Source organism: Saccopteryx leptura, chromosome 3 (genome assembly GCF_036850995.1).
Source record: "Saccopteryx leptura isolate mSacLep1 chromosome 3, mSacLep1_pri_phased_curated, whole genome shotgun sequence".
Taxonomy (NCBI): Eukaryota; Metazoa; Chordata; class Mammalia; order Chiroptera; family Emballonuridae; genus Saccopteryx; species Saccopteryx leptura.
Genome location: NC_089505.1, coordinates 369911000 through 369937488, shown reverse-complemented (window position 1 = coordinate 369937488; position 26489 = coordinate 369911000). Strand labels below are relative to the sequence as shown.

Genomic DNA, 26489 nt, shown 5'->3' with positions numbered 1-26489 from the left:
TCTAAGTCTTCCCAGCACAAAATCTCTTTACAATACAATGTTGTTGTCTATCCTGAGTTGGTGCAAAATCACACACAAGTATAAATATTATATTCACAAAATCTCTCTGTATGCTTAGTCCAAATTATAAAATGCCCTTTAAGCTTCCTAGTAAAAAGGGGTTTCCTACACAGTATGTCTCTGCAAACTTTCACATTTCTTTCTCTTTATTCTCTACAGGAAGGAGAGGACAAGAAACCTAACTATTTTCCCTAAAATATTAATATTAATTTTTTATTCTTTGGTACCTTACCACAGTGTGGGTCTTCTATTTTAATTTTTAAAGATTCATCTATTGATTTTACAGAGAAGAGAGAGTGAGAAGTGTCAACTCATAGTCGCTTCACTTTAGTTGTTCTTTGCTTGAGTGTGTGCCTTGACCAGGCAAGCCCAGGGTTTCAAACCAGCAACCTCAGCGTTCCAGGTCGCTGCTCTGTCCTCTGCATCACCACAGGCCAGGCTGCAGGGTGTGGGTCTTAGAGGGGAGACCCTGGAAATGGGTTTATCGCTGAGAAAGTTTTTCCTGTTGAGAAACATTGTGGCCTCCATTAAGCACAAAGTGTCACAAATGGCAAAGACATATGAAATGATGGACTTCGGTGATGGTGTAGAAGTTAAAAGGGAAAACCTGAATTGATTAAGATATCCCCCTCGAGAGGTCAGGCTGTGGAGGACTGTGACGCAGTGCACGCGAGTTTGAGGTATATATACTTGGGCTTACAGGTCATGGCCAGGTGTCGCTGGCTGCTTGCTTTCTGTTTGGAAAAATGTTAGTTGTATCCTAAGGAACTGACTCCACAGAGCAGATTGCAGGAGGACTCAGTTTAAGTGTACGTTGTCTGCATTTGAATGATTTCATTTTTCACTTTTATATTGTAGTTGACATACAATGTTATGTTAATTTCAGGTGCACAACATAGTGATTCACTGAATTATTTTTTGACAGCTCATGGTGGAAGAGTTGGTTGAAGAGGGGGAAGAGGTGGTGTCTTTGATTGTCATCTGTCTTGTGAGTAGCCCTTTTGACCATTGCATTGGAAAGTGTTCAGACGTTCCCTGTGGGTTTGCCCTCTTTGTTCTCATTGCTCTGGGGGATCTAGAATTTGAGAGGTTGCTCTAAATGTAGGGCTTCTCTGGTCCAGTGCTCCACTTCACACATGAGGAAATTCCCAGGAGGGGTGGATGACCGTGTGAGGGTGGGTTGGGAGAGCTCTTCAGAGAACCCTGACTTCTAGCGCGGTGCTGATCATCTCAGTCGGTGTGTGTATGTGGGGAGACAGCTTGTGAAAGTGAACTTCACTGTCTATTGGCAGAGAGGTGACGGAAACAATTGACAGTGTTGACAAAGTGGCAGAAGAGATGACATCATTGGTCTAGTGCCAGAATTACTCCCGAGTAACTCTGGTTTCCATTCACTTCTGTCCACGTGATCGTGGCTGTTTGAGAGCTGACAAACAGGACTTAGATACTTCTGTATTCTGAGTTGTAAAGACTAATGATGTGATCTCCCCTCTGTCACACTGACAGGTTTTCATGGCGCTCTTGAGCACCTACTAAGTGTGCTGGTGGTGGGGTTCATTGACAGATACAGTCCCTGCCCTCAGGATGCTTTCAGGGCATCAGTGTTTTGAAAGCATGTACATGAGAACCACCAAGGAGGTGTATTAAAAATGCAGATGCCTAGAGCCATCCCCCAGCGGTGTTGACTTGTCATCTTCATGAGAAACGCTGCCATAGTGTTGGTGGAAATCTGCTCAAAGACTTGCAGCTCTGCAGGCCCCCGGACCCCCTGAAGACTCCCTGACTCCTGGGAAGGACCCACAGAACTCAAGAAAGCCTTACCCTCACGGCTGTGGTTCGTTACAGTGAGCAGTACAGACGAGAGTTGGCCGAGGAATGGCGGGCAGGGAGAGTCCGGAGGGACCGACGTGAGCTCAGGTGTCCTCTCCCTGTGGAGCCGTGCTCGGGCCTCAGCGGTGACGTGTGGGAACATGCACTGAGTATGGCCATCCGGAAGCTCACCTGAGCCTTGGTGGCCTCCCTCACTGGAGTTGATCACATAGGCACTGCAGTACGACTGGACTTAGTCTCCAGCCCCTGCAGAAATCAGGGCGGTCTAGCGTGGCACAGGGCCCACCTAGAGTCACTCCACATGGTGGGAGCCCGGCCCCTGCTGCACAAGAGGCAGTCTGGCAGGCAGGAGAGGCCCCGGGCTTAGAGGTTGCTTCCTAGGGCCCGGGCAGGGGCAGACCTTGGCGTGGGTACGTTTAATCCTTGACTGCATGAAGCCTGAACAAGGGAATTATTTTTGTCATTACCAAGGAGTTTACGAAAGTATTCCTTGGACGTAGAAGAAACATGTAGCAACCACACGCGGTGTAGTTCACTGCAACACTAAAACCCCAGAATTTCTGCACATAGGCTGTCTCCAGAAGTGTGTCCTACCTGACACCTCTCCTAATGTTGTCATCAGGAGTGTGAGTCACGATAAGGAGTCATGCTGGGAGACAGCTCATCTTAAGAATCAGAATTTTAAAATATTTTGACAAGTTGTAACGAAGTGCTAAAATCAAGGTAGAATCCATTAGGAATGAATGTATAATGGCGGCTTTAAGCTGAAAAGGAAACAGACTGAGAAAGTCGAAGAATTAGATTCTTCCTGGTATTTGCCTGTTGGCATGCCATTATGTTGCAGATTAATCACTTCCGATTGGTGGTTCGTAGGCAGCACCACTTTTCAGTAGCATCTGTTCACTTCGTGTATCTGTGTCACAGTTCGGTGGTTCTTGCAGTATTTCAAACTTTTCCATTGTTTTGTTTGTCATGGTGATCTGTGATCAGGGAGCTTTGATGTTACTATTGTAATTGTTTTGGGTACCACAGACTGTGCCCATCTAAGATGGTGAACTTCATCGGCAACTTGGCTGTATGTGCTCTGGCTGCTGCACCAGCGGCCAAGCCTGCACTCCCCATCTCCCCTTCCCCTCAGGCCTCCCTTCCTGAGATGGCAATATTGAAATTGGGCCACTAACTAACCCTGCGGTAGCCCCCAAGTGTTCAAGTGAAAGGAAGAGTGTCATGTCTGTCCCTTTCAGTGGTAGTCAACCTGGTCCTTACCGCCCACGAGTGGGTGTTCCAACTTTCATGGTGGGCGGTAGCGGAGCAACCAAAGTATAAATAAAAAGATAGATCTAACTATAGTAAGTTGTTTTATAAAGATTTATTCTGCCAAACTTAGCGAAAATCTGACATAAAGTACTTGGTAAGTAATTATTATTATATGCTTTAACTTGCTGTAACTCTGCTTTATAAATTTTATAAAGTAAAGTTACTTCCCTACTTTATAAATCACCATTACTGTGGAACCAGTGGGCGGTTAGAAAATTTTACTGCTAACAGAGATACAAGGGAGGGCGGTAGGGATGAAAAGGTTGACTACCCTTGCTCTACCTGAAAAGCTAGACATGGTTAGGCTCAGGGAAGGAGGCACTTTGAAAACCAAGAAAGGTTGAAAGCGAGGCCTCTGACACCAGCTAGCCAAGCTGTGAGTGTCAAGAGGAGGTTCCTGAAGGAAGTGCAGAGTGCTGCCCCAGTGAACACACGGCCATCAGGAGGTGAGCCGGCCTCACCGCTGGCGTGGGCAAAGTGCCCGTGGTCTGGACGGAAGCTCAGACCACCACCGCGTGCCCTCAGCCAGACCCCGCCCAGAGCAGGTCCCGCCTCTCCTCAGTTCTGCGATGGCTGAGAGCCGAGGAGGCCACGGAGGAGAAGTCTGCAGAAGAAGTCTGCAGCTGGCTGACGCTGGGTCATGAGGTCTGAGGAGAGGAGCCATCTGCATAATGTAGAAGTACAGGTGCCGCGGCGAGTGCTGGTGGGGAAGCTGCAGCAGTCGTCCGGAAGGGCTGGCTGAGATGAGTCACGAAGGCAGGTTGTCAGTGTAGATAGACGGAGCAGCCTTCCACCGGAAGACGGTGCCTTCTGAGACCTTGATAGCTAGAGAGAGGTCAGGGCCAGGCTTCACAGGGCGGGCCGACAGATGCTAACACAGCTGGTGACTTGAAGTTGAAGCCAGTGCTCACTTACCATCCCGAAAATCCCAGGGCCCCCAGACCCTGCCGTCTCTGCTCTGCCTGTGCTGTGCACACGGACAGCCAGGCCTGCGCGGCGCGTCTCTGCGCAGCGTGGGTGGCTGACTGGCTTGTGCTCACTGCTGCGACCTGCTGCTCAGGAAAAAGGTTCCTTCTAAAGTGCTGCTGCTCATGCTCACGGACAGCGTGCCTGGTCACCCAAGAGCTCCGACGGATATGGGCGAGATTCACGTTGTTTTCAGGCCTGCTAACAGTGTCGACTTGAAGTCTTACTGTTTGCCTGGTCGGTGGGTTCGCGGCAGAGCGTTGGCCCGTGTGGGGGCCGGCTGCTCAGTCTCGTGACCAAAGCTGAATGGCGGAGGAGTTGGTTTTCACAGATGAGCAAAGTGTTTTCTTAAGATGGAACCTACTCTGAGATACTGTGAAGATGTTGAGATGACAACAAAGGACTTAGAATAGGACATAAACTTAGTTGCTGGAGCAGCAGGGAGTCTGAGGACTGACTCCGGTTTTGAAAGAAGCTCTGCGGTGGGCAACGTACTGACAAACGGCATCTCGTGCCAGGCAGGAACCACGTGTGGAAGGAGGGTCAGGTGATGCGGCAAACTTCATTGTCATCTTTTTCATTTTATTATTGTTATTTTTTGCGAGAGAGACGGAGAGAGAGAGAGAGAGAGAGAGAGAGAGAGAGAGAGATGAGAAACATAAGTTCATTGCGGCAGCTTAGTTGTTCGTTGATTGCTTTCTTATGTGTGCCTTGACCGAGGATTTCAGCAAGCCAGTGACCCCTTGCTCAAGCTAGCGACCTTTGGGGGTCACGTCTAGGATCCCACACACTCAAGCCAGCACCTCTGCACTCAAGCCAGATGAGCTCACTCTCAAGCTGGCCACCCTGGGATTTTGAACCTGGGTCCTGTGCGTCCCAGGCTGGTGCTCTATCCACTGTACCACTGCCTGGTCAGGCCATTGTTGTCTTATATTAAGAAGTTGCCACAGCCATCCCAGCCTTCAATACCCAACCCTGATTGGTCAGCTGCCATCAACCCAGATACAAGACCAGCAAAAAGGTTATGACTGGCCTGAGGTTGCAGAGCTGAGAGAGCTTGTCGTTGTCTCTAGAATCTTGCTATGTGGGTGGAGGAGGAAATGGATTAGGGGAGATTGAACATCCACTCTAGTAAGTGTGTTCTACAGGAAGCGATACCACAGGAGTCCTTTGGAGCAGGGCCGTGTCTTTCCTGCCCACTGCTGCACGTGCGGGTCCCGGGGCGGCGTCCCACCCACCGCTGCACGTGCTGGTCCCGGGACCGTGTCCCGCCCACCGCTGCACGTGCCGGTCCCGGGCGGCGTCCCGCCCACCGCTGCACGTGCTGGTCCCGGGGCGGCGTCCCGCCCACCGCTGCACTTGCCGGTCCGGGGCGGCGTCCCGCCCACTGCTGCACGTGCTGGTCCCGGGGCGGCGTCCCGCCCACCGCTGCACCTGCCGGTCCCGGGACCGTGTTTCGCCCACCGCTGCACTTGTCGGTCCCGGGGCGGCGTCCCGCCCACTGCTGCACGTGCCGGTCCCGGGACGGTGCGTGGCATCTTTCAGTCGCTCCATAAGGAGGTCTGTCAGGAGCGCTGTGGGGATGCAGGAGAGAGGGATACAGCTCTCCCAGGGTCAGCCAGGCAGGAAGGGCCGCGGGGAGGGACAGCAAGTGAAGGGATGGAGAGATGGCACAGGTGGTTCTGTAAACTGAAGACAGTTGAATTCGGCTGGAGTGTAGGATTCATGGGAGACAATGGTGAGAGAAGCTGGGCTGACGAGTTAGACTGGGCTTGGTCAGAAAGGGCCTAAGAGGTTGTGTTATGGAAATTGGATTTTCTTTACTTCAGAAGTAACAATTCTAAAGTTCTAGAGGCTAGGTTTTTTGGTGCTCAGACTGATACTCTCCATACTACATACACAATGCTTGTAATGTCAGAAAGGCATCCTCAGATCTTGGGGTCCATATCTGCTAGTGACAGGTAGACTATTAACGTTCGTAGGCCACTGGTGAACTTTTATCTTTCGGGAAGGATGAGGATATACAGTAAATACGCTTTTTTCTCAGGAGAAAAAAATAGTTTAAATGCTGTAAGGGCAAGCAAGGTCTGTATGTCTTTGAATTCTAGTTCCCTAGAAGAATGCCAGGTGTGTGAAGGGCATACGCAGTATATGAATACTTGGCAGGAAGCCTTTGCTTTTGTGTATAGAGCTGCAGCAGGATTGTATGGGGTTCTGAAAAGTGATAGCTAGATGGACATGGCCCTCCCCACAAGGTCTTCCCAGTCGAGTGAGGGAGAGAGGGAAGTCACCGACCCAGTGCAGTAGGATGCCCCGTGGTGGGAATGTGCACAGGGGAGTGTGATGGATTCATGCTTATGCGACCGCTCACTCTCCCATTTCTTAGTTCTTTTTATACCTGTTGCTTATTTTCCCATTTCTTCCCAAGAGCCTATTAGTAAATTTCCCATAAAGTTATCTACAGAGACTCATCTGTTCTTGACCTTTGATTTCTGGGAGTTCCTGGAGGTCTGTGTTCTCTCCCTTCCGAGCAGGTTGTGCCTTAGGCCTTGGAAGACTGAAGTCTCTTGTCCCCGGCCACCCCTGTGCTCTCACCTTCTGGCTTGTTCCCAGAGTTGGGTGGCCTGTTTGTGTCATCTCAGCTTTGTCTTTCTTGGCTGACTTCTTTGTTTTAGTAGAGTAGTCATCCAGAGGTTAATCACTGTAAAAAGATGGTACAGTGCTTTCGGGCAAGGCCAAGACAGGCTACACACCCTCTTCCTAGAGGGGCCTGCTCCCGCAGGCTGCATTCTCTCTCCTGGTCCACAGCTGCCATTCAGAGCTCCCTTCACCTGCACCCTGGGGAGTCCCTATCATTGTCTCTTCTCCATTGAGGCTCCTGTTTTCTGTATCCCATGTCTTCCTTCCACTTTGTTTATGCTCACATTTTGATGGAGACTTCCTCCAGTGGCTTTCTGAGATAGGATGCTTAGGAGATAAAATGTTTGAGACCATGCATAATTGAAAACATGATTGATAATGTGGCTCGGTATAGAGTTCTAAGGTAACTCCAATATTAATTTTCTTTCATAATTTCAAAGGTACTGCTCTGTTGCCATCTTGTTTTCATGTTATTCCTTTCAAATTCAGAAGTTGATTTAATTTTTTTTTTTTTTTTTTTTTTTTTGTATTTTTCTGAAGCTGGAAACAGGGAGGCAGTCAGACAGACTCCCGCATGTGCCCGACCGGGATCCACCCAGCACGCCTCCCGGGGGCGATGCTCTGCCCATCCAGGGCGTCGCTCTGTCGCAACCAGAGCCACTCTAGCGCCTGGGGCAGAGGCCAAGGAGCCATCCCCAGCGCCTGGGCCATCTTTTGCTCCAATGGAGCCTTGGCTGCGGGAGGGGAAGAGAGAGACAGAGAGGAAGGAGAGGGGGAGGGGTGGAGAAGCAGATGGGCGCTTCTCCTGTGTGCCATGGCCGGGAATCGAACCCGGGACTTCTGCACGCCAGGCTGACGCTCTACCACTGAGCCAACCGGCCAGGGCTGCTCCCCATCTTTTATAGTTTGTTTCCTCCGAGCGTTTTCTTCTCCCTTTTTGTATTTGTTTTGGTCTCTCTACTCCATAGTAGATCTAAGCTTGTCTCACAGCTTCCAAAATTATGTTCCTTTTTTTTCCCCTTTTAGTTCTGCCTGTGCTATCTTTTAAAAAATATTTTAAATAACTCTTTAGTATAATTTGAGTGGGAGAGTGTGAAATAGATGTGTATATTCTGTTGCCATATTTACTTGGGATTATCGGTATGTTTCAGTAGTTTTCAGTTATTTCACATGCATCTTCTTCGCTAGGATGCAGGTGCGAAGACAGGAACTTGATGTCACAGGTTTTGTCCCTCAGTCCCCGCGGTGAGCATGGTCGGTGCTGCGGCTGACTGCGGCGGGGGCCGCGGCAGCGCTGGGAAACGTGGTGCCGTGGGGCGGTCTCTCACGTGCCCTGTCTTCCTGTCAGGTCCTCTGGCTGCTATGGAGAGAGGAGAGAGAAACTAGGAGGACTTCCTACACATCGTCACTGGGTTTCTTCACAGACTCATTGTGGCCTTCCGACCCTGAGTGTAAGTCTTGCCACACTTGTCTCTTGGTTTTTCGTTTTGTTTGATTTTTCTTTAATCTGCTCTGGGGTTACTTTGACACAAAGTAGAAACAAAGAAAAGGTACTGATTTTGCAGAGTGGGAGAGGGAGAAATAGAAGTTGTTCAGTACCTACTATGTGTGGATACTTCACAAGGTATTTTCTGAGATAGGCAGCGTTATAATGTAACAGTTCTCTTATTTATGTTATTTTTTAAATTATTAAAAAGTTACTGATTTTAGAGAGGAAGGGAGAGAGAGACAGAGACAGAAACCGGGATCTGTGTCTGTGTGTGCCCTGACCAGGGATCAAACCTGCAGCCTTGTTCCAGGATAGCACTCGAACCAACGAAGTCGTTTGGCCCGGATGGCAGTGGCAACAGCTCCACTACTAACAATGAGAACGCTTGCTCTCGAGTAGTGCCTGGTGCGCCAGGGACAGTCTCAGTTACAACTCCTGGGGAGTCCTCGCAGTAGCCCTAGGAGTAGGGAAACTCTTCTTTCTGTTTCACATTGGTGTCACCGAAATGGTTCAGGGTTACTAAGTTAGTGATGGTGAAGCTCAGAGTCAGACTCGAGGTGGCCTCAGCGTCTGGGCACTTTACCAGTATCTCGTCCTCACGGGCCTGGGATACAGAGGTAGGCTTTGCTTATGAACCCTTTCCTCACTATCCAGACCTGGCTTTCCCCTGGGACGGAGGGTGTTCCAGGCCCGCCCTGCCGGCTGTGTGGAGACGCAGTACCACAGGCACTCTGCTCCGCATGCACGAGCCCCCGGACCTTAGCGATATTCGCTGGTGTCGTTCCTGTTTTAACAGGAGGAAAACTGAGCTCAGAGGTCGTAATTAGTTAACTTGTAGCTTTGGAACTTGTTCTGCGCTTCCAGTTGGGTGGTTGTAGAATTGAGATTCTCTCCTGGTTTGATTTCCAGACTCCTCTTTCTGGTCGGTGAGAGGTAACTGAGGACAGACAGGTAGTCAGTGGGAGAGTCATACATCTTTCTGGCGCATCAGTGTTGGTGAGCATTTTGTTCTATCAGTATGTTGCTGGGGTAAAAACCTCATGGACTTTAACTTCATGGACTCCGAATTCATGATGATTTATAGTTATGTTGAACTTGACCTTGGCAGTGTCTCTGTCCAAGGGGCAGGGCCCTGGGTTGTTGTTTCATTTCCTTCTGAGGGTCAGTTCACTACCCTCCTTTGTTCGCCTTTCTCCCCCAAACCCACTTATGTTTCTGCAGAGATTAGGTGTTTGGGAAAGGAAATGATGTCATGAGGTTCCAATTTCCTAGCGAGGCCTGGAAGTGTGGCTCCGTTTTTCCCATCCCTGCTCTTCGCTGACTGCGGGCGGAGCCTGCGCTGTGGTGCCGTGCGAGGTGTGACTGTGTTACAGGTCAGGAGGGGGTCACAGCCCAGCTCTGCTTCCCTTGTTCAACTCCCCTCCTGTCCACAGTGCGTGCTTCTTCCTACAGCAGTGCATTTTGTATATTCGGGGTAAGTCTGTTTCTTAGGGTCTTTGAGGGCAAAGATTTCATTTAATTTCTGCATCTTTTCTGTTTAAGCCGCCAGTAGTTTTCATTAAATGCTAAACAAAGGACTGTATAATGCTTACTGCAGAATAGCTTCTCTTTTCTCAGTAGAGCTGAGCAAGAGGGAGAGTATCAGCCCTGGCCGGTTGGCTCAGCGGTAGAGCGTCGGCCTAGCGTGCGGAGGACCCGGGTTCGATTCCCGGCCAGGGCACATAGGAGAAGCGCCCATTTGCTTCTCCACCCCTCCACCGCGCTTTCCTCTCTGTCTCTCTCTTCCCCTCCCGCAGCCAAGGCTCCATTGGAGCAAAGATGGCCCGGGCGCTGGGCATGGCTCTGTGGCCTCTGCCTCAGGCGCTAGAGTGGCTCTGGTCGCAATATGGCGACGCCCAGGATGGGCAGAGCATCGCCCCCTGGGGGGCAGAGCACCGCCCCTGGTGGGCGTGCCGGGTGGATCCCGGTCGGGCGCAAGCGGGAGTCTGTCTGACTGTCTCTCCCTGTTTCCAGCTTCAGAAAAATGAAAAATAAAAAATAAAAAAAAAATAAAAATAAAAAAGAGGGAGAGTATCAGCTATAACTTGTAATAATGGTAATGTTAGCCTTTTTTTTTTTTTAATTAAGTGAGAGGAGGCGAGACAGAGACAGACTCCCTTATGCACCCCAACTGGGATGCACCCAGCAAGCCCCCTACTGGGTGATGCTCTGCCCATCTGGGCCCGCTGCTCCATTGCTCGGCAACCAAGCTATTTTTAGCACCTGAGGGGAAGCTGTGGAGCCATCCTCAGCACCTAGGGCCAACTTTGCTTGAATCAATTGAACCATAGCTGCAGGAGGGGAAGAAAGAGAGAGAGAGAAGGGAGGAGGGGAGAAGGTGGAGAAGCAGATGGGTGCTTCTCCTGTGTGCCATGATTGGGAATAGAATCTGGGACTTCCACACACCGGTCCAACACTCTACCACTGAGCCAACTGGCCAGGGCCAATGTTAGCTATTTAAAGAAGTTCATCTTGGTAGAGCACAAGACAGTTTCATGGAGACGCAATATTAACAGAGGTTACATATCAGTTTTCTTCTTTGTGTAATGTGAAGTGGAGTGAGGGCTACAGGTCAGCTGGTGAGAGGCCATGGTGGCTTGGACGGGGGTAGTAATATTAGGGGGGTGGAAGTTGTTGCGTCCTGGATGTATTTTGAAGGTAGAACCAGTGGGTTTGCTGACAGATGGGATGAGGGGTGAGAAGGAAAAGATGGGAAAGAGTTGACTATTAGTCTTAGAGCTGGGCAGCTAGAGGGGTGGGTGGAGTGTTGTTTGGAGGGGCAGGTGAGGAGTCTGCGCTTCAGCACTTTTAAGTCTGTGGTGTCTGGTAGGGATCCGAGGCGGCTGGAAGTAGGACTTTGAGGCTTGGGAGAGAAGTCTGAGCTGGAGGGGAACTGAAAACTGAATGGCACTCTGAGCACTGCGGGGTGGGCCTGGGAAAGAGATGGCTGGCCGGAGCTCAGGGCACTGGCAGTGAGGGGTCGAGGAGAGAGCAAGCAGCGGGGCACAGCAGGTGCGCGGAGAGCCAGAGGCCGGCCTCCGTGGGAGGGAGGGATCAGAGCAACTGCCAGCGACGCTGCTGCAAGGTTAGACTGCGGACTGGGGTCCGACCTTCAGTTCCGCAGCTCAGGGGGTCCTGGTGGTGTTCAGAGCAGCGCTGAGAGTGCGGTGAGAAGGGAGCTGGACCGCACGGTGCTTGGGAGTTAGGAGAAGGTCCTGACACTAAAGATTGCTTGTAGGTGACTTAGGTTCGAGTTTGTGACTGTCACCATCACCTCCCACCCTTGTCTGGGTGCTCAGTTATTCCAAGGTGTTGAGCACCCAGCCAGGTGGATAAAAACTAGGTGGTATTATTTTAGGTTTTGCCTTCTTTATTAAAGTTTGGGCACTTAGGACTTCAGGAGTTTGCTGGTCCAGTGTGAAAAGAGAAATGCATTCCACCTGTTTCAAGTGAACTAGACAGTGCTCTAGCAGTTCAGGGGCTCTGGGCTGGTCCTTGAAGAAGCGTTAAATGTTTTTATTGCTCTCAGAGGGACTTTAAAATTGAGTGGTTGTATTTAACATGCCTTAGCTAGAAATGTTTCTAGCTTCACAAGCCCCCCGGTGTGGGCAGCCTGGCGTGGAGGCGCTGGGGCCAGCGGAGAGAGCTGTGGGAGGGGCGTGCTGGGCAGGGCCAGGGCGCTGGGGAGCATCTGTCGGGGTTCCAAAAGACCCAGGCGGCAAGGGAAGTGGTAGTTTAATGCAGTATTTTAAAAAACCAAAAGTTAATGCAAAACATCCGTGAACATGATCCCGACATTTAAATGAAGATGTGGTCAGTAGTGGTCGCTTCCCTTCTGCCCTGGGCTCCACATCGGCACTGCTCCCTGACTCAGTCTTCACTGCTGCTGACTGGGCCGCCTACTCACGTTGCATCTTATTTCTTACGGTGAAACGTCGTGTTTTTACATTCTCAACACAAGCACCTACTCTTAGCTGCATCCTAAAGATTTTGATGTTCTATTTTTATTATAATTTTTTTCTAAAGACTTTCTGGATTTCCCATTGTGTTACTTGACCCCTGATGTTATTTGGAAAGGATTGCTTACTTGGAGAATATGGGGGACTTTACTAGATAGAATGTCTTTGAAATAATTACTTATGTTCATCTATTATTTTGAACAGAAAATATGCATGGTACAAAATTCAAATGAGTACACAATGAGTTATAAACCTGCCCTCTTTAAACCTACTTTTTGTGAGTCACAGGTCTCACAGCTTGTGTAACCCCCAGAGACATTCCACAGACACTCAGGAAGTGCATGTGCACGTGTGATTTTCTTTTGCTTTATACCAATGGATAACACATTATGTAATCTTCTGTGCCTTTTTATTACTTAAAACATATATCTTGAAAATCTTTTCTTTAAATTTCAAGACTGGGAGTTACCTTTCTATTAAAATATTATTTGTCGCCTCTAGTAAGTAGCCAGGTTGGGATTTGGGAATACTTGAAATACACGTGATGGACAACATTGGGCTCTGTGGAAGGGACTGTGCTCTGGGGTCACATGTGGCTTTGACTTGTGCAGAGGCTGATTGAGTCCCAAGTCCTTTGCCTCTCTGAACCTGTCTCCTCTTTCTTGAAAATGGTGATATTAGTAATTATCTCGTGGTTTATTATAGAATTAGCTTTTGGAAAGCCATGTAAAGCCCAGCCCCGGTGCAGTGCTGGACCGGGATTCGGCAAGGACCAGCCAGCGTCTTCTCCTTTTCCTGCCTCTTGTTCTCGGGGCATGTTCCTAACTTTTCAAGATTTTTTTTCCCTCAACTACAAAAATAGACTTATTGTAGTTGCAGGTTTGTTGTAAAGTATAAACAAGATTGATTTTTTTTTAAATTTTTTTTTGGACAGAGAAAGTCAGCAAGAGGGAGAGATAGACAAGAAGGGAGAGAGATGAGAAGCATCAGTTCTTTGTTGCAGCTCCTTAATTGTTCATTGATTGCTTTCTCATATACCTTGACCAGGGGGCTACAGCAAAGCGAGTGACTCCTTGCTCAAACCAGCGACCTAGGGCTCAAGCCAGTGACCATGGGGTCATGTCTATGATCCCGTGCTCAAGCCAGCGACCTCGGGGTTTTGAACCTGGGTCCTCCTTGTCCCAGTCCAGTGCTCTGTCCACTGCTCTACTGCCTGGTCAGGCTGAGCAGGATTGATTTTTAAAGCAGTTTTAACATTTTTCAGTTTTCTATTCTGATAAAAAGCACATAACATAAAATTTACTATCTTAACTGTTTTAGCTGGACAGTTCAGTAGAGTTAAAATCGTTCACATTGTTATGAAACAGATCTCCAGAACTTTTTACCTTGCAAATCTGAAACTCTTTACCCATTAAACACTCCCCCACCCCCTCTCCGCAGTCCCTGATAGTCATTCTTTCTGACTCGTGACTTTGACTACTTTAGGTTCCTCCAGTAGTATTTGTACTTCTGTGACCAGCTTATTGCACTTAACATAATGTCCTCAGGGTTCACCCATGTTGTAACCTGTGACAGAAATTCCTTCCTTTCAAAGGCTGAAGAATAGTCCGCTGTGTGAGTGGGCCACGCTGTGTTCATCCATCCCTCCATCAGTAGACACTTGGTTTGCTCCTTCCCCTTGGCTGTGAGAACCAGGCTGTGGTGAACACGAGTGTGCAGATGTCTCCTCATGACGCTGCTGTGAACACGGGTGTGCAGGTGTCTCCTCATGACGCTGCTGTGAACACGGGTGTGCAGGTGTCTCCTCATGACGCTGCTGTGGACACGGGTGTGCAGGTGTCTCCTCATGACGCTGCTGTGGACACGGGTGTGCAGGTGTCTCCTCATGACGCTGCTGTGAACACGGGTGTGCAGGTGTCTCCTCATGACGCTGCTGTGAACATGAGTGTGCAGGTGTCTCCTCATGACGCTGCTGTGAGAACACGGGTGTGCAGGTGTCTCCTCATGACGCTGCTGTGAACATGGGTGTGCAGGTGTCTCCTCATGACGCTGCTGTGAACACGGGTGTGCAGGTGTCTCCTCATGACGCTGCTGTGAGAACACGGGTGTGCAGGTGTCTCCTCATGACGCTGCTGTGAACACGGGTGTGCAGGTGTCTCCTCATGACGCTGCTGTGGACACGGGTGTGCAGGTGTCTCCTCATGACGCTGCTGTGAACACGGGTGTGCAGGTGTCTCCTCATGACGCTGCTGTGAACACGGGTGTGCAGGTGTCTCCTCATGACGCTGCTGTGAGAACACGGGTGTGCAGGTGTCTCCTCATGACGCTGCTTGCAGTTCTTTGGGATGTCTGCCCAGAAGTGGAGTTGCTGGATCACATGGTAATCCTATTTGGACTTCTTTGAGGACCCTCTAGACTGTTTTTCATAGTGGTTGCATCATTTTGCATTCCCACCAATAGTGCACAGGGTTACAGTTTCTCCAGATCCTTGTCAACACTTGTTTATTATAATAGTAATTATCCAGATAGCTATGCGATTGGTTTAAACCTGATAGAAAGTTTTGGGTAGAATTGGAAAATTGACTGCATAAATTTCTTGCTAAGTTGGAATAATATCTGTCAATATCAATGTGACAAAAAATAAAAGTGTAGGGGAGGGCAATTGACGAAGAAAACCAGCCACTCTGTAGCTATGTTTGGAAAGAGAAGTTATTTATGTGTCCTACTCAGAATATAATTAGAGCAAAGAATAGATTACACCAGATGCTACTGCTATTTCTTGAAAACAGAGTATGGCGTCAAATTATAGAAACAGTTTGCTTTAAGCCACAACAGAAGGATAGTTAAAAATGTGGTGTTGATTATATCATGGGCGTGTGTTCACCACCAGGGGGCCTCCTGGCCCCAGCGTGCCTTTCTGCTGCTGTAGCTGGATGACCGCGCCTACTTCCCACGCAGCCGCAGCAGGGGCTTTCTCTGCTGCTGTGTCTGACAGGAGGGCCATCTGATACTGTTGCTATTTGTTAAAAACGGCCAGTGATCCCACTGTAGATAAATTCAATTTATAGGGGGGGGGGAATGAACATTGGTGAAATGCTAAAGTAAATCTTGTGTGTCTGTGCCTTTAATCAAGTTTCAAAGTTGATTTGAGCAGTAGCAGCATTAGAATAAATAACTACTTGTCTTTTGATGTTTCTGTCATTTTGTTATTTTGATCAAGATAAGTAAAACCCCTCCGTTCTGTAACATGTGTAGTTAGGTTGAAATTTCTGTGGAGATTCTTGGCCTGTCCTGTGTTATGCCTCTACCAGGATATTTGAAAAACTGAAGTGGCATCTTGTTACAGATTTCAGGGGCATTTTTGTTTTTCTTTTATTATTATTATTTCATCGAGAGAGAGAGAGAGAGAGAGAGAGAGAGACTGAGAAACAGCAGGAAGGGAGAGAGATGAGAAGTATCAACATGTCGTTGTAGCACCTTAGTTGTTCATTGATTGCTTCTCATATGTGCCTTGGGGGAGGGCTACAGCTGAGCCAGTGAGCCCTTGCTCAAGCCAGCGCCCTTGGGGTTTCAAACCTGGGTCTTCAGCGCCCCAGGTTGTCACTCCATCCACTGCACCACTGCCTGGTCAAGCTTGTTTTTCTTTTAAACTTGATGACAAATAACTTTCCACAGTTTCTAAACTGGGAATCTCACTTTGTTTTGCTCTATGGCAAAACAAGTACGAAATAGCCATTAATTAGCATCTCTGAGAGTGCTCTAGTTCAGCAATTTTCAACCTTTTTCATCTCATGGCACATAAACTAATAACTAAAATTCTGCGGCTCACCAAAAATGTATTTTTTGCTGATATGACAAAAAAAAGTAGGTATAATTTTGATTCATTTACACTGGATGGCTATTGTTGTGTTGGCTGTTGGTTTGTTTGTTTTTTTAATTTGACAATCTAAGGGAAAAGAGGCCAGTGCCCCAGACTAAGTAGTCAGGTATCGCATGTTGGAAAGTTCTGTGCACGCTGGTGAAAACCACTGCTCTCGTGGAACGTTGTTTAGATTAATAAGGTCAGATTTGCCTGCCCTTTTGGTGTGCGTGTTCCCTTTGACCTCGTGCACCTCAGTGCTGCTGAGCTCAGTGGCTCTGCGCGTCTCCTGGGGGTTCCGGTGCCCTCTGCTCCCAGCTGCATGTCCCGCTTGTGCTGCAGTGACTTTCACCTGCGTGATTCTGGGCAGCACTGCTGACACAGGCCTGTCACCTGGTGCAGGATTCGGTGAATTAGGTTGTTGAAGAGGGGCCCTTGCAGTTCACCTGTCTCCTGCTCTTCCTGTGGGCATGTTTCTTCCCCTTCCTCCTCCGTCCCCGTGGTCTCTAGGCTGAGCGGGGCCTTCTTCCCAACCCCCTGTTGAAACCTGGCAGCCTGCAGGGTCGGTGACGTGGTGGCTGGTGGTTTCAGTGTGTGGTCTGGCTGGTGTCCGTGCTGACGTGTGTCCCTGCTCTGCCGTGTTAGGTGTGTACTTCCCGACTCTGTCCCTTGTTTCTTTCCCAGTCTCCTGTGGATTACAGCCTCACGGCCCTTGTGGTTGGCGTGCTGACGGAGGAAGCAGGTGTGAGGCGCTGGGGCAGGCTGGTGAGGAGCACACGGTGTGGAGCCTGGCTGCCCGAGCTGGAGGCCAGCGCTGCTGCTGAGACGCTTGGGACCCTGAACAAGTCCCTCAGCTCTCTGTGCTTCAGCTCCTGCATCTGTGCACTCGAGTGACAGAGACTACCTCACAGGTCTGCCACTTATAACTGAGACAATATTCTGAAAGCACTTAGATCAGGGCTTGGCACATTAGTAAACATGAACTGGATGTTGTCATCATTCTTGTCATTACATTTGCATTATTAGTGCTCTCGTGCTACTTTGTGACTGACATGTGGTCTCTGTTCAGTAGGTGATAGGTATTGTCATTGTCCTAATTCTACCAGATGATGAACACACTGGTTTAGGGTAGTAAAGACTCATTCAGTTAGTGTTTTTCGAGCCCGTATGCCGGTGTTGGAGGCCACGCTGTCAGGGAGCTGTGTGTGGAGTCCTGACATGTGGAGTGCCTAGATACCTTCTCTGCAGCCGTGGCCTCAGAACTAAGCCAGAGGTCACCTCGCTGTGTCCTCTGTCCTCGTCAGTGCTACGTGATGGGAGGGGCTCGCCTCTGCCACATCCTTGTTAGTGCTGGGTGACAGGAGGGTGTGTCCTCGTCAGTGTTGGGTGGGTGGGTGGGTGGGGTTGTGGGTCCACTTACATGTGGATTTTTCAATAAATATACAGTCGGCTTTCTGTGTCCTTGGGTTTCCCATCTGAGGTCTTAATCTACTGTGACTGTGAGGGCCAGCTATGTGGCTTGTTCCACACCATTGTACATAAGGGACTTGAGCACCTGCGGATTTTGGTATCTGTTGGGGGTCCTGGAACCAATCTCTATGGATGTGGAAGGAGGACTGTATTTAAGTTTTGGGGGAGTCAAAGTTATGTGTGGACTTTTGACTATGTGGGTGTTGTCACCCCTAACCCTTGTACTAGTCAAGGGTTTTGCTGATGGACTACTTTGTGTAAGAGACAGAAGTCAAGTGTGACTAAGGTGTGGGTCTGAGCAAATAGTATTATCTTTCTGGTAAAGAAAAGTCTTAAATAAAGACTTACTTGTAACTATACTTGTAACTTACTTTTAACTATACTGATGCCATAAAGAGTTTTTTTTTTAATTTTTTATATTAGAAAGAGAGAAAGAGAGAGGAAGAGACAGACAGGAAGGGAGAGAGATGAGAAGCATCAACTCATAGTTGTGGCACTTTAGTTGTTCATTGATTGCTTCTCATACATGCCTTGACTGAGTGGAGGAGGGAGGGCTCAAGCTGAGTCAGTGACCCCTTGCTCAAGCCAGCCACCTTTGGGCTCAAGCCAGTGACTGTGGGGTTATGTGTATGATTCTTTGCTCAAGCAGGATGACCTTGCATTCAAGCAGGTGTAAGGAACTGCTTACTTTTTCACTTAGTTGCCAGTAACTGTGGACTAGTCCAGTTCTTGTCCAGACGTCACCACCGGGGATTTTAAAGTTGTTCGTATTGAGCAAGAAGGTAGGAGGGACAACACTACCAGACTGCTAGTGCCCGGGGCACTGTTCGGCTCTGGCCTCGGGCAGGTTCCTCTTTAAACCTCAGTTTCCTCATTTGTAAGGATGGGGAAGGAGCTGCTTGTAAGGGTGGTCTCATACGTGAGAGCAACGAGCAAGCACGCACGGACACCTGGCTGCTCTGCTGCCCTCACTGTGGGTGGTGGTACCTGCTTCCTCTCCCCTCCCCCACTCTCTCCCTCCCCCTCCGCCTCCCCACTCTCCTTCTCCCTCTCCCTCCCTTTCTCTTCCTCTCTCTCTCCCTCCCCCCTCTTGCATACCAGCTGCTCTTTCTTTCAGTGACATGATTGGTTCTTACCATTTCCATAGCTGCTGCTTCCACTGGATCTGCTTCATGTCCTGGCAAGACCTTGTGCACTGGGAAGTGGTACTGGGGTATCACCAAAGCTTGATGGGGTGGGAGAGAGCTGTCATTCACTGGTCCCTTCCAAGTCAGAGACCTAGCCTGACCGGGCAGTGGTGCAGTGGATAGAGGATCGGCCTGGGACGCAAGAGGACCCAGGTTCGAAATTCCAAGGTCCTCGGCTTGAGCACAGGCTCATCAGGCTTCAGCACAGGGTCACTGGCTTGAATGTGGGGTCATGTCTATGACCTCATGGTCACTGACTTGAACCCATGGTTGCTGGCTTGAGCAAGGAATCACTGGCTTTGCTGTAGCCCCCCCCCCCCCATCAAGACACGTATGAGAAAGCATTCAGTAACTAAGGTGCTGCAACAAAGAACTGCTGCTTCTCATCTCTCTCCCTTCCTGTCTGTCCCTATCTGTCCCTCTCTCTGTCTCCCTTGCTAAAATAAATAAATAAATAAATAAATAAAGTCAGAGACTTGGCTTCTCCCCCCACTCACTTTCTACACCAAAAAGGCTGCAAGTCTGCCCCTTGCCCTCCCCCCACCCTGTGTTCACCCAGCCTCCCTCCGCCACTGCGTGCTGGCTGTGCCAACCCCTCTCTTCTGCACAGGTGGTGCTGTGGCCTCTATTCCATCTGGTTCATGTCCCTTTTGGGGGGATGTGTGAAGACCCCTGGCTTCCTGGGTAACGGTGGGCTCAATGATCTCTTCCTGTTGTATGACCCTGTCTTCACACATTCTTTAAAGATGTGGTCGCCTTGCTTCTGCTTAGAAGACACGAACAGGAGATGTAACCAGTGTTAGTGTGTCGAGTGTCATGGGGATCAGTAGAAGTAGCTCTTCTGAGAGTCGTCGTTCTAGGAGAGACACAGTTTGCTTGGGTTGTCTGTGCATCTCTTAGTTCAGTCACCCCAAGCTGTGCTCAGGAGTCCCAGTGGGATAGCAGACTTGCTTCTGGGCCGCCCCTGCTGGCAGTAGGCCCTAATTTAGTCCTGGCTTTGGGGGTAGGGTGGGCTGGGGTGCTCACGTATTCAGATTGATCTGTCTGCTCATTCCTTTGCCTTTTCTAATTTGCTGCCTGTGTCTCTGGAGCCCCTTATCTTTCCAGCACTGCCCGGGGTCTGAGCTCACACTGGTGAATGGTGTGTCTTCACTGGGGCGTAAATGCGGTCTCTTGAGCCTCGCTGCTGTTAGGAGCCCGAGTGTAAGCCTGGAGACAAAGCTACCAAGAGTAGCGGGTTAGAAATGAGACAGACTGTCTCGGGCGTGCTGGACGCAGCCACACCTCTTGTTCTCAGCCTTTGTCCCTTCGCTCACAGAAGTCAGTGGACGCATAAGGCCTCAGTCATGTTCGGGGTTAAGTAAAGCCCTTGATATTCATATATTTGGAGACCTGCACTCAGACGACAAAGGGCCCTGGAGCCTAGCTATTGTCTCCCTGCTGAAGTGGGTTTTGTTCAAAGAGCTGAATTTTTGAGATGACCCTGCCCGCCGCTCAGTCTGAATGGAGACAGTAAGCGCTGCTGCATTTGGAAAGGTCGCTAGGGCAGGCTGCGCTCTGCCGCTCCTTCACCTGCGCTTCTGATGTTCCGGGGCTGAGAAAAGCCGTCCTGCACTTGGGTCCCGCAATATTCCTCAAAGCTAATTTTAAAACAGTTTGGCAACTCAAATTCTTGATTCTGTGTGTTTTCTAGATGGTGTGTATATCTATAAATTTACTACAAAAATATCAGTCTGGAAAAATATTTTACCTCAAAAATATTTTGGTTCTGAGGGACCTATATTTTACAGACTTGTTTTTAATGTTGAGGATTCTTTTTTTTCCAAAATGATTCTTATTTCATCAAGGTGATGATTTTAAGTGTAAGGTCAGAGTGAGGCCAGAAGATGCCGGAGGCCTGCCTTTGAAAGCTAACCTGGTTTGAGTGGCGTGTACAGACACAGTCCGGTCCGGGTCAGGCTGGATTTGCAGCTTGCTTGATTTTGGAATCCCTGTAGGTTTTGTCAACAGACCTGCTGGAAGCATTGAACAGAAGGGTGAGATTAGCATATTAATAAGGGGCTGGCTACTGGCCTTCTTTCTCTCCTCCCTCCTTCCCTGAATGAGTCTAGGAACACAGACCCGTGAGGTCACATTACTCTCTGGCTTCGTTCTGTTCAGTGGCTTAGTCTGGCCAGGATGGTCTGTGTTTCAGATTGCGGAAGCAGGAGAAGATTCTGTAACCGAGAGGCATTCTTCAAGCTGCTACAAAACAGGGCGGGAGGAACACTTCCCACATTGTGCTCCGAGCCCTGAAAACGGGAGCACAGGGCATCTCGGTCTCGCCCGCGCCTGGAAGCAAAGCCGGCCGGCGGGCGGGCAGGCGCGGTGACCTGGGACTTGGCCTGCGGACTCCCGGCGTGGTCTTCGCAGCCCGGAGTTGATGTTGGTGGCGCTGGCGGGCCGAGCGGCCCTGAGGCCAGCAGGGGCCGTCTGCATGGAGAGGAGCGGCTGCAGCCCCTTCCCGGGCTGCTGGGCAACAGGTATAGACAGCCTACGACGGGTTTGGTTCATGTTGTTATAGTCACGCGTGGCGCTGGAAAGGTGGATATGCACTTTTCAGAATTTATTTCAAATAGATTTACAGTTAAATTTAAGGGAAAATGAACCCTGCTGTGGTCTGGGCTTGCCCCGACGGCGCAGGCAGGGCCTGTCAGAGACCTTTCCGCACAGGAAAGTGCTGCTCCGGACAGGCATTCTAAGTGCAGACAGCTTTTCTGTGCTCCGTCCTGTGCCTCGAAATTTATGTTGTGTTTTGAGTTTTAATTGAGACATCAATATCTGTTCTGTGAAGTGGAAATGTTTATAAAATAGAGACCAGTTTTAACTTAAATATGACTGCAGAAGAAAGAGTGACGTGCATTCTCTTGTTTCAGAAGTTGGTTGCCTTGACTCTCTAAAGACTGGGTGTGTGTTCAACTTGAAACTTCTTATTGTTGTAGGTTGGGCTTATCACTAAGGATCAGCAGTACTGTGGATAAACAACTTTCTACTTCCAAGTTGTTATAGTCTTTGTTTATATAAAAATGTAAATAAATGTAGCATTTTTATTATAATATTTAAGACAGTATTTGGGGAGCATGTTTAGAAGTTTGAAATATCATAAAATTCATACACAAATAGGAACAAAGCCTGCTTTACTTAAAGTAGTGAATAGTCAATCTGGGAGAGAAGTCCTCAGTAATGAACTTAATAAAGTATTATTTTTAAAATATGCTGTTTAAGTATGCCGTTACTGCCCATGAGAACTATTTTTCAAGGCGCTCCTGCGCTGGGCAGAGCGCGGGTGTTGCGGACGGCACTGGGAGTGGAGTGTGGACTCCAGACTGCGGCCGCTCAGTGAAGGGTGTTCATTGACTGAGTTGTCCTGAAATTAGCTATTAATTTTCTCAGGCTCTTAAGCATTTCTAAAGCATATGATAATAGAACTGTTTTAGTGTGATGCTCTCTGAACAAAGCACCTGTCAGTTTGTGAAATAATTCAATATTTAGAGTAAAGATTTTTCTGAGTTAATTCAAACTCTTGAATTTTAAAGGGTTTTGGGTTTGGGAACTTTTACGATTTGGGTTTGGGAGCCGCAGGACTGTGTAAATAGTCGAGCGTGACCAGTGATGAGTACTTGGGTGGAGCTCCCTAGATTGCAGGTCGCGTGTGCCCCGAGCCACCGCCATTGTGTGGCGGCGTCTGTCAGCAGGACCCTTCCCAGTGAGCCTGTCACTTCACTCCCCGGCCTGGGCCAGTCCAAAGACCTGCGAGTCCAGTGGCAGTGGCATGTGAAATAACTAGCTACTAAGTTTAAAAAAATACTCAGAGTGACTTTGGAAGAAAGGTTGTAGTGTTTTTGCTCATCCCAAAGTAATTCATTAAAGCAACTTTTTTTTTTTTTTTTTCCATTATATTTGCTAACCGAGCGAGCAAACCAGTAGAGACGTTTTTAACTGCATTCCCATTTTGATGGAGGTTGGGGCTGAGCAGGAGACAGAGCTCAGGTGCGTGGAAGGCAGGAAGAGGTAGGCACAGCGGCCGGTCAGCCTTGGTTCCGATTGGAGGTTTGGAGCAGGCCGTTTCAGAGGAGTGGCCCTGCTTCTGGATCTTTGAGGAGGAGGTTCTGACAGCCCTGGGGAGCTTGTCCCCTCTCCCCCGTGGGGGCTGGCACACTGCTTCCCGCCCGCTTGTGCAGGCACCGAGGGACACTTCCTCTCCGCCTCTCACTTCACCTCCTGCCCGGACAGGAGGACAGGAAGGCGGGAAACCTGAGCTTCCCTTCTCGTTAATTGTTGTTCCAGGACAAAGGTTAAGATGTCGGTTTATAGGAATGGGCTGAATTGGTTATTTTCAAGTGTAGGAGTTACTAGTTTTAGGTAAAGAGAACATGGAAAAAGCTCACATCCAAAGACTATACAATCTCTGTTTGCAGTTAGACATTCTAAACCTCACCTTTGATTTTATCAGTCACATTAACCTCAAAAAACAGCAGTGGCCCAGTTTAGGAGGACATGTAAAAAAACTTATTAGAACAGGCTAAAAATAATGGAATAGACCTATATTTTTATACTTTGAACTGAAACACTGAAGGTATCCTTGAAACTCCCTGGGGTCTCTTTAGTAATAAAGTTTATTTTGCTGTTGAATGTGGTATGTAAACTCCACCTTAGCTCCCACTGGTGGAGAAGGACTTTGGTGTAATGAGTTCAACCACATTCCCAATTTCCTAGGCTTACAGACAGCTTCAATTCAGAGTGTTGGAGTACATGTCCTGCTCACAGGTTGTGTTTGGTTGCCAGAGTTGAATGCAGAAGCCCTGCCTGGCGAGTTCTTTGATCATGTCAGTATCTGTAGTACAGTGTATCCGTAAAGTCATGGTGCACTTTTGACCGGTCACAGGAAAGCAACAAAAGACGATAGAAATGTGAAATCTGCACCAAACAAAAGGAAAACTCTCCCAGTTTCATACCTATTCAGTGCAGTTTGATGTGGGCTCACACACAGATTGTTTAGGGCTCCTTAGGTAGCTATCCCGTATAGCCTCTACAGACTCGTCACTGACTGATGACCTACCAGAACGGGGTTTCTCCACCAAACTGCCGGTTTCCTTCAACTGCTTATCCCACCAAATAATGTTATTCCTATGTGGTGGCGCTTCGTTATAAACGCACCGATATTCACGTTGCACTTTGATCATGGATTCGAATTTAGCGAGCCACAGAACACACTGAACTTTCCTCTGTACCGTCCACATCTCAACTGGCATGGCCATGGGCTGCTCCGCTGTATACACGGTGTTACATCATCATCTGCGTATGTGCCCATGCTGCCACATCATCCTATAGAAACTGGGGGTGTTTTCCTTTTATTTGGTGCAGATTTCACATTTCTATCATCTTTTGTTGCTTTCCTGTGACTGGTCAAAAGTGCACCATGACTTTACAGACACACTGTATTTGTTTCATCTTGAAGTGCTGGGAAGGGTTGAAGAGGTGCTAGGAAACAATGATGGTAAGAATTGACTGTCAAAAAGATGGCAGTTCCAGAGTTACAGGGTGAGGATAATGGGGGCTTGAAGAGAGTTGAGAAGGACGCTGAGAGGTTGGAGCAGGCATGGTGGTGAAGAGGGGCAGCCATGCTCTGGGAAGAAGCTGCAGAGATGCTCCGTCACACATGTGCTCTCTGCCAGTGCCCTGTGGTGAGCTGCTGTCCAGGGTTGGTGCTCAGGATGGGACGCTGGGAACCTGTTTACGCCCCGCCCCGTGGTTTCTATTCCTGGTTGCTGGTGGTTTGGTTGCTGGGTTGCTTGGTCTCTTGGTCGCTTTGTTGCTGGGTTGCTGTGTTGCTGGGTTGCTGGGTTTCTTGGTCTCTTCGTTGCTGGGTTGCTGGGTTTCTTGGTCTCTTCGTTGCTGGGTTGCTGGGTTTCTTGGTCGCTTCGTTGCTGGGCTGCTGGGTTTCTTGGTCTCTTCGTTGCTGGGTTGCTGGGTTTCTTGGTCGCTTCGTTGCTGGGTTGCTGGGTTTCTTGGTCTCTTCGTTGCTGGGTTGCTGGGTTTCTTGGTCTCTTCGTTGCTGGGTTGCTGGGTTTCTTGGTCGCTTCGTTGCTGGGTTGCTGGGTTTCTTGGTCTCTTCGTTGCTGGGTTGCTGGGTTTCTTGGTCTCTTCGTTGCTGGGCTGCTGGGTTTCTTGGTCGCTTCGTTGCTGGGTTGCTGGGTTTCTTGGTCGCTTCGTTGCTGGGCTGCTGGGTTTCTTGGTCGCGTCGTTGCTGGGTTGCTGGGTTTCTTGGTCGCTTTGTTGCTGGGTTTCTTGGTCTCTTTGTTGCTGGGTTGCTTGGTCGCTTGGTCACTGGGTCACTTGGACGCTGGGTTACCTGATCGATGGGTCGCTTGATTGCTTGGTCGCTTGGTCACTTGGTCGATGGGTCACTTGGTCACCTGTGTGGAATTGTCAGAGGCCTGGATGCTGCTGGAAGAAAGACCTCATCACTTTCACAGTGGTGTCCCCAGTTTTCTGACACTTGGCTATTTAAACTCCTTAGGTGATTTTGAGATCCTACAAATTTTATTTGGATTTTAAGTTGAGACTTTTTCGCACACGTTTCTGTTTAAACTTATATTGAGTTTAGGGGATGTAAATATTTCTTTTTCTTATATTTACATTGGCCAGAAAGCATACTGAAAGATGTGTGTAGTCTGCCTCATTAAGCACCACGGGAAGGGCAGGGCCTTGTACCAGGGTGATGCCAGCATGCTGTAGCTCCCGGGGGCGGTTTACTTAACCTTTTTTTTTTTCTTTAAAGAAACAAAGTACTGGTACTGCTAGAATGTCATCTATTTGTGTTTTTTACTGTAAAAATCTTACTGTTTTGCAAAGCAGACAAACTCATTGAGAGGATAAGACTTGAGACTTGTTTGGAGGTTCTAGCAGGGGAGCGCAGCTACTCGTATACCCTTGACCGAAGAACGGTCCTCTCCTCTAGCGGGGAAGGTCGTCCTCTTCGACCGAGCATGCAGCTTCGGGAGGGACGCACATGGAGCGGTGAGGGAGGAAGGGGACACCCGCCTAGCCAGCCAGATCAGCCGAATCAACCCTGGCGATCAATGGGGTGACAGATGTCACAGCCAGATCCCCCTCACATCCGAGAGGATAAGACTTGAATATTCTTCTCCTTCTAACTTCTGTGTAAGTTCGTGATGGGATTTGGTATATTGGTGGCATATTTTCAGTTTTGAAAAATCCATACATTTTTTTAATAAGGTAACATTTAGGAGAAAATTCTAAAGGAACACTTGTGGTGAGCTTGGTTTTGGGATTAATAATATATTTCAAACATGCTCATGGTAAGAGTGGTGGTGATCTGTCCCACAGGAAGCTGCCCCTAGGGTTGCATGCGCTTCTGCAGCATTCACGGGGTTTGGGGACCAGTGCACTCGGTGCCCCTTCCCGGGCCTGGTAGTCAGGTCGCCCGTTAGCAACCGTCATCGGGGGACAGGATGCGGACGTTGTTCACGTGTCTCGCTGAGCCCTCCCCGTTTGTCGTCCGAGCTCTCAGGGCAGGTCACTGCTTCCACTCACAGGTGCGGAGCCTGTGGAGACTGCAGTCTCGGAGCTGCGAGCGGGGAGCCAGCCCAGTTCCGAATGTTGCAAAGTGA

General features: G+C 49.0%; 1 protein-coding gene across 14 annotated transcripts in view; it reads left to right on the top strand.

The window, feature by feature from the left end:
• PTK2 (protein tyrosine kinase 2) overlaps positions 1-26489 on the top strand; it is a 192686-nt gene that overhangs the window by 20566 nt on the left and 145631 nt on the right. For 3 of the 14 annotated variants that reach the window (XM_066379580.1, XM_066379581.1, XM_066379579.1), the window contains exon 1: positions 21028-21338. The exons of 2 other annotated variants lie outside the window; for them this stretch is intronic. In XM_066379580.1, coding sequence (XP_066235677.1) covers positions 21239-21338 — 100 coding nt within the window. In that variant the 5' untranslated portion in view covers positions 21028-21238. Of the gene's footprint in view, positions 1-985; positions 1049-8161; positions 8265-21025; positions 21339-26489 lie in introns of those variants that run through there. 9 more of the 14 variants (XM_066379587.1, XM_066379588.1, XM_066379586.1 and 6 more) reach the window with 6 other exon arrangements.